General features: G+C 35.7%; 2 protein-coding genes across 5 annotated transcripts in view; one reads left to right on the top strand and one right to left on the bottom strand.

The window, feature by feature from the left end:
* LOC105157165 (pyridoxine/pyridoxamine 5'-phosphate oxidase 1, chloroplastic) lies at positions 424-5,812 on the top strand. Of its 3 annotated transcripts, none has more exons than XM_011073477.2 (13): positions 425-661; positions 788-826; positions 1,813-1,980; positions 2,059-2,161; positions 2,237-2,403; positions 2,512-2,742; positions 2,881-2,969; positions 3,335-3,385; positions 3,558-3,648; positions 4,251-4,355; positions 4,446-4,516; positions 5,264-5,359; positions 5,587-5,812. In XM_011073477.2, exons 1-13 carry the CDS (start codon positions 560-562, stop codon positions 5,642-5,644), a joined length of 1,371 nt encoding a protein of 456 aa, XP_011071779.1. In that variant the 5' UTR covers positions 425-559; the 3' UTR covers positions 5,645-5,812. The 3 variants fall into 3 exon arrangements, with proteins under 3 accessions (XP_020548637.1, XP_011071779.1, XP_020548636.1); XM_020692977.1 differs by having other exon boundaries at positions 2,881-3,026; XM_020692978.1 differs by lacking the exons at positions 4,251-4,355; positions 4,446-4,516; positions 5,264-5,359; positions 5,587-5,812 and adding an exon at positions 3,892-4,039 and having other exon boundaries at positions 424-661; positions 2,881-3,026.
* Positions 6,084-6,802, bottom strand: part of LOC105157164 (E2F transcription factor-like E2FE) — a 3,678-nt gene continuing 2,959 nt past the window's right edge. Inside the window, exon 12 of one of the 2 annotated variants that reach the window (XM_020692979.1) lies at positions 6,084-6,572. In XM_020692979.1, coding sequence (XP_020548638.1) covers positions 6,481-6,572 — 92 coding nt within the window. In that variant the 3' untranslated portion in view covers positions 6,084-6,480. The remainder of the gene's footprint in view (positions 6,573-6,802) is intronic. The other variant, XM_011073476.2, reaches the window with a different exon arrangement.

Here is a 6,802-nt window from a genome sequence, read left to right as displayed (position 1 = left end):
CAACTTGAAAATACTACAAAATGGGAGGAAAATAGCAATTTTTACCACATTAAATGAAATTTTCGTTAAGTTTAACGAAAAAGTTAAACGAAGGACCAAAAGTGCCAAAAAAGTTAAAAGTTGAGGACGAAAATTACAATCTTAAATTATTGAAATCTAAAATTGCATTAGCAACTATGTTTGAAAACGAAAAATGCATTTATTCGTTATATAAATAGTAAAATTAAAACTTTATGTAATTTTTTTTTTTAATTTCTGTATTTTTTTTCATTCCTAACAGAAAGGGGTTATACTGAGAAGTTTTAGAGGGGATATAAGTAAATTTAGAAAAAATATATAGGAGAAAATATAATTTTATATATTTTAGGGGTATAAGTGTAATTTCTGTCTTGGAATTTTCTTGAGCTTGCAGTATACTGCCCAAACTTTTTTCACACTCAACTCAGAATTCTCTCCTTAGTTCTCCTCTTTTTCTTTGAACACGACCATATTTCTACTGATCAGCAATCTGTCAACCCTTAATACTTAATCTTGCTGAGTTGAAGAAACAGTAGAAATCATGAATGAGCAAGAATCCATATCCTACTTGACTCAGCAACAGGCAGCTGAAATTGATGACTTATTGATGGGCAATCTTGGTTTCAGCATCGATCAGCTCATGGTTGGTCTCCTGTTGAAATTGAAATACAATTTCTGTTTTAGTTTCTTGCCCTTTATCCCTTTTTTTATATTTTGCTCTGGAGATGGGTTTGAATCATGGTTGTTTTATATGTGATTTGAACTGCAGGAACTGGCTGGCTTAAGTGTTGCATCTGCTGTAGCTGAGGTCAGTGTTCTTGAGCTGCATGTTAGTTGCGTTACTGTTTTGTTTGTTTTATTCTTATCCTAATGGATTCATGGAGGTGTTGGTCTTTTGTTTGCTCGCGCCGTATTGTCAATTGTAGTTTTGCTCCCTTTCCGTTGGTAACCATAGTGCATGAATTTTTTTGAGAAGTGATGTATAAATCTGTTCACTTTGCTGAATTGAAATTTCAAGAAATTTCAACTTCTTAAGAGTCCAAGCTCCTGTATGTTTAATGGAGGCCTTATGAAGCATAGAAAATGTGACCTGATCCACGTTATTCTTTTGGAATTTCTAAGAAAATGCGGAATGTGGAGCTCTGTTAATGATGTGATTGACCTATGTTCGCCCATGCTTCAATCGTAAAAGAGAATTCAGTTTCCTTCTCCTGCAGAAGTTAGAACAGTTGTACATGTTCTGCAGTTGAAACAGTTTTACATGTGCAGAAAATTAATCAATATCAGGCAGAAAAGTGAGATATCGACTTGGCTGTAGTGTAAGATTATTGAGAACTTATGCATAATATTTCTTTATGGGGTAAGACATGCACAAAGAGACATGGGTATTAGGTTTCCTGCTAACACCACATATATGGGCATTAGGTTTCCTGCTAACGGGACACCTTTCTACCCACAACCTCTTACAACAAAGGGATTTTGATTTTCTGACCCTGCTGCTTCAGAACAAAGGAGAAGTTAAGTCCTAGATAACTTTTGGTATTGCCATATTGGTATGTAATGGAACTTATCATTTTACGTTCAAGGAACCCTACGTAACAATTAAAGTAGTAATCAAGCAAATGGAAAGTCAAAACTGACTTTAGCAAAATTGTTGTGTGGTTTGTCACCTGATTCACCATGTCATTATATCAGTTTGTTTAGTGAACTTTAAAGAAAACCAGGGGTGGGTAAGATACTTCAGCAATGCAAAATTGTTATACTTGTAAAACTAACTTTTCCTAATCATAACAGGTTTATAAGCCAAGCGAATATAACCGTGTGCTTGTAATCTGTGGTCCTGGAAATAATGGTGGTGATGGTCTCGTAGCTGCTCGTCATTTGCATCATTTTGGATATAAGCCAAGCATTTGGTATCCCAAGCGTACTCCTAAACCTCTTTATGCAGGTCTTGTCACTCAGGTATTTAGTGAATCAAGTTCCAGGGCCTTAAACTTACTCACTGCCATTACATGCTCATTCATGATTACTCTTTTGTAGCTTGAGTCATTGTCAGTTCCTTTCATTTCCATAGATAGCCTGCCTCAGGAGTTCCTAAACTTTGACATTATAGTGGATGCAATATTTGGCTTCTCATTCCAGGGTAATTTCCTTTCAGTTCACGTGAAATTTTATAATTTCGTAGCTAAATATGTGGTTACTTCTCCAACTCTGACAGGAAATCCTAGACCACCTTTTGATGATCTGATCATGAGCATGGCATCTTTAAGTGCACATTACCCCGAACACCAGAAATCTCCTGTCATTGTATCTGTTGATATACCTTCAGGCTGGCATGTTGAAGATGGAGATAGAAGTGGTGACGGCACTAGACCTGACATGCTGGTAAAGCTTTGTAGTGAAGATTTTATCTCGTGGACATCATTTTCAGTAGATAATGTTAGATAAGAATTACTCCTAGTCGAGTAAGACACAAAATACCTTATGTTGTAGGTTTCTTTAACAGCTCCAAAGCTTTGTGCTAGAACATTTTCTGGTCGCTACCACTTCTTGGGTGGAAGATTTGTACCTCCATCTGTTATGCAAAAATATAAGCTACGACTTCCTAAATACCCTGGCACAGCTATGTGTGTCCAAATTGGAAACTCATGTCAAATTAAAGTAGAGGATCCAGTTCCTGCTAAGTTTCTTCAGAAGAATGTTGAGGCTGATCCTTTCCTTCAGGTGAGGGACGTAACGGTTTATGGCCATTAGAAAGAGCTTTCAACGAATATAATTCTTTTTATATGAGTTTTCTTGAGGATATAGCTATTTTGTTGAAGTTGCCTATAGAGTGCAATAAGAACATTGCTCAACTTGCAGTTCCAGAAATGGTTTGATGATGCAGTGGCCACAGGTTTGAAAGACCCAGATGCCATGGCCCTGTCAACTGCCAACAAAGATGGGAAGCCGTGCGTTTCTCCCATTTTGCTCTCTTTCTTTCTCTTACAAATAATAATAGGACAAAAGTAATTATACTCCACCATTCTGGGACTTACACATCCCATGGTCTAAGTCGTACTTGTGATTACTTAATCTGAATCTATTACCTGGTTTCGTATTAGTATAATGTGTGTGCATATGAAGTTGTTTATTTTAAAACAGACAAATGCCTCCAAGGCCATAATCGTATGCAACACAAACATGCTTTTGTTTTGCAGCTTATCAATGTTACTTTTCATGATATATCTCAAAAGGAAAATACCATTTTCTGATAATTTCTCCGAGACTCTGTTATTGCCTTTTGTGCATGTTGAATATCACTCTACTCCTGCAGTTCATCGCGAATGGTCCAATTAAAAAAGGTCGACCGAGAAGGATTTGTCTGGTTAGTTTTCCAATTTTTCGTAAAAATTCTCACTCAAATGTAAAGTGAAAATATATTCTTATCATTGCAAACATGATGAGTAAATACATTTAAGTGTACCACTAGTATTAAAATGTAACACATCTATTTTATTTTCCAACATAACAAATATTCTTCTCTTACAAATTTGCAGGTGTAGTAATTATGGAAGTCGAAAAGGGCATGAAATAGCTGAGAACCCTCATGCATCACTTCTTTTCTACTGGAATACCTTAAACCGCCAGGCAATTGTCGTTTCTATTCTACTTCTATATTTTGGTGCTTGTGCATGTGATTTATGCTAACTATCAGGAGAGTGCTTTGAGGATAAGAAATGCTCGTTAAGCCTGATTTTCCATGGCACATAGGTTCCGAGAATTAGAAATGATGATGCCAATAGACTTCTGTTTGATGCTCAATTATGGATATTCTTTTGCATCTCATGAGTTAATGTTACATTTATAGGTCGAATTACTTCCGTATTGCAGGATTTGACTATTGAAGCATGAAAGAAACGAGAACGTTTTACTATAATTTTGGTTTCTGGTGAATGAAACATTCGTGAGTGAAAATACAGTTGGATTTTAGACAATTCTTATACTTGCTGCTGGAACTACATCTTCATGACTCGACTCGTCAATCTATTAGTTTAATGTTACCTAGATCTACTCTAGGCTACAAGAATACTATATACCCTGCGATAAGGTAGTGATAACCACCAGCCGAAAGACAATTTATCTTGAATTCATACATTCTAAAAATCAGTAAAATCTCATGGAGAATCTCTGATTGACAAATAATCTACACTGGATAAGAGACCATGCTAAGATGTTCCTGTAATATCCAGGTAAGAGTTGAAGGGTTCGTGCACAAAGTTTCTGATGAAGAGTCTGAGCTGTACTTCTGCAGTCGTCCACGAGATATTCAGATTGCACCAGCCGTTAGCAAGCAGGTTTGTGTTTCGCTCTTTGATCGTGCACAACTTGTTTATAAATATACCGCCATTCGGCATTGTGCCAATTTTTCTGTTTGTTTATTTCAGAGCACTGTCATTCCCGGACGGGAAGCTCTCCATCAACAATGTAAAGAATTGGAAGAAAAGTATCCTGAGGGGTCCGTAATTTAGTCTTTTAAATTGCAATTTGGAAAGATCCTATGTTCCATGAGAGTGTTTAGGATGTAATTCTTTATTTAGCATCTATACATATATGGATTTTCTCATTCGAGCCCCTACTTTAACCAGTTAAATATATATACATATATACATATGTATATATATCTTTGTTGCTTGGTGAAGCCCACTGTCAGAAATTGGATTTCAAATAAGTGAGAATTAACCATGTTTAGATTTAAAACAAAGAGCTGTTTTCCATTCTTATCATGCATTGACCATTACTTTGTGATGATAAAATTTAGAGTTAATTATATTTTGTCATCCGAACTATGATTGTTTTTGCACTTATGCATCTAAACATTTTTTTGTGTCAACTTACCATCTCAACTTTACAAAATTTACACTATCATTTATAAGTATTTTTCACCAAGTTTTTTGTCAAAAAAATATCACATGCATGCAGTGCACATGTAATATTTAAGAGTTATGTGATGTGATTATTTTCACATATACACAACATGTGATGTTTTTCTACCAAAAAAATCAACAAAAAAAATGTCATATATGATAAAGTACGAATTTCGCAAAGTTGAGATGGTAAGTTGACACAAAGAAAAAGTTTAGATGTCAAAGTGTAAAAAAAGCGGATATAGTTCAAATGGCACAATGTAATTTACTCTAAAATTTATCCTTTTCTACTTCAATATGCATGACTGTAACCATGTCATCGGCACTCTCATGTTCAGAAATAAGATTCCAAAGCCCCAAAACTGGGGAGGATACAGACTCATACCAGAGAGTTTCGAGTTTTGGCAAGGAGATGAATCATCTGTACACTTGAGGTAGTTCTTTCATTTTAATTCATTCCAGTGTAGGTTAGGCATATTCAGCCTCAAAGATGATAGTCTCATCACTTGATATCTTAGGCAATTGATATAACCAAGTAAAACAAGAATTACTAGTTATATTTTATCTTAAAGTTTATTTTCACCCTGTTTGAAGAGTTCATTATATGTATTTTCCTGGGCAATGTTTGTCGTGGTGACAATTTGTGTCGTTTGATGAACAGGTCACAATATTTTGCACAAAATACTGATGGAGAAACCAAATGGAGAATCATCCAGTAGTCCTTTTACCAGCATCTTAGCTACCTTGAAACTCATATGGATTGTCGTTGTTTTACCAATACTAGATGCCTTGATCCTTCTAATTTAGCTCCTTAGGTGAATGCTTTTCACTGATTTGGCGTTTTTACCTACTTTTGATGCAAGTGTTCAATGTTCAGCATCCACCTGCCATATGCTCAAAATAAGCATAGACATGCATGGATTGGCAGTATGTTTTAAGGCCCTTGATGCAAGGATTCAGTCATTTTTCTGCCTCAAATATATGTCTTGTTCAACAAAACAATTGCTGAATGAAATATATGAAACACATGTAATTGGTCCAAGTAAAACGATATACTCTAGAGATGATCATATGGCATTTATTATTCTTGACTCAAGCACACACAGACTTATGAGCCATGCAGAAGATTTCATGTTCTGATCTGCATAGAATTTTGATAGGGGGGTGTTATGCTCATGGTAAAGATAGAACATGTTGTAAATATAAGACCATCTATCAAGATACCAGGAAGTGTACTAAAATGGTCAAAAGAAACTGCAGCAATCAAGGATAATGTTAAAAGACCCTTCTATTGATGTACATTGAATCCAAATAAAAATGGATCAAGGATGCCAATGTGCATCCTAGTGAAATATAATCATATGTGAGATCCATTTTGAGTTAAGGCCGAACATAGAAACACAAAAGAAAAAAGAAGGATGAAAGGAAGTTGAATTTATGCATTAAGAATATGCATCTGTGGTCTTTCAAGCTATCTGCACCTAGACAACAAGGATACCTCAACGCTGCTATGATTAACTCCTATCACTGAGATATGGAGAGGAAATAGACGGCTTTAAGACATGAGCTGTATGGGGCTCTTCCCAGCAACTTCAGAGTACCATGATTTCCATGCTTCAACATAATGGGAGAAGAGGTCCTTCAGAGCTGAAAAAATAATCAAGAATATGAGTTTCTCATGGGTGAATTATGCCACAGTATCACTACAAAGTGGGAAGTAATAGCCAATCTAATAACATTCATGTGACGATGAGGCCGTAAGGAGAAGAACACAGGGGAGAAGGAACCTAATGTACAGGAAAGAACTAAAGCTGTAAAGAGTGCATCAAGCATTTGAGTTAAGAGTATGATTGAGTAGAAATGACAAAATCTGAAGA

Source organism: Sesamum indicum, linkage group LG3 (assembly GCF_000512975.1).
Source record: "Sesamum indicum cultivar Zhongzhi No. 13 linkage group LG3, S_indicum_v1.0, whole genome shotgun sequence".
NCBI classification, from domain to species: domain Eukaryota; kingdom Viridiplantae; phylum Streptophyta; class Magnoliopsida; order Lamiales; family Pedaliaceae; genus Sesamum; species Sesamum indicum.
This window is presented reverse-complemented; position numbering and strand designations above follow the sequence as displayed.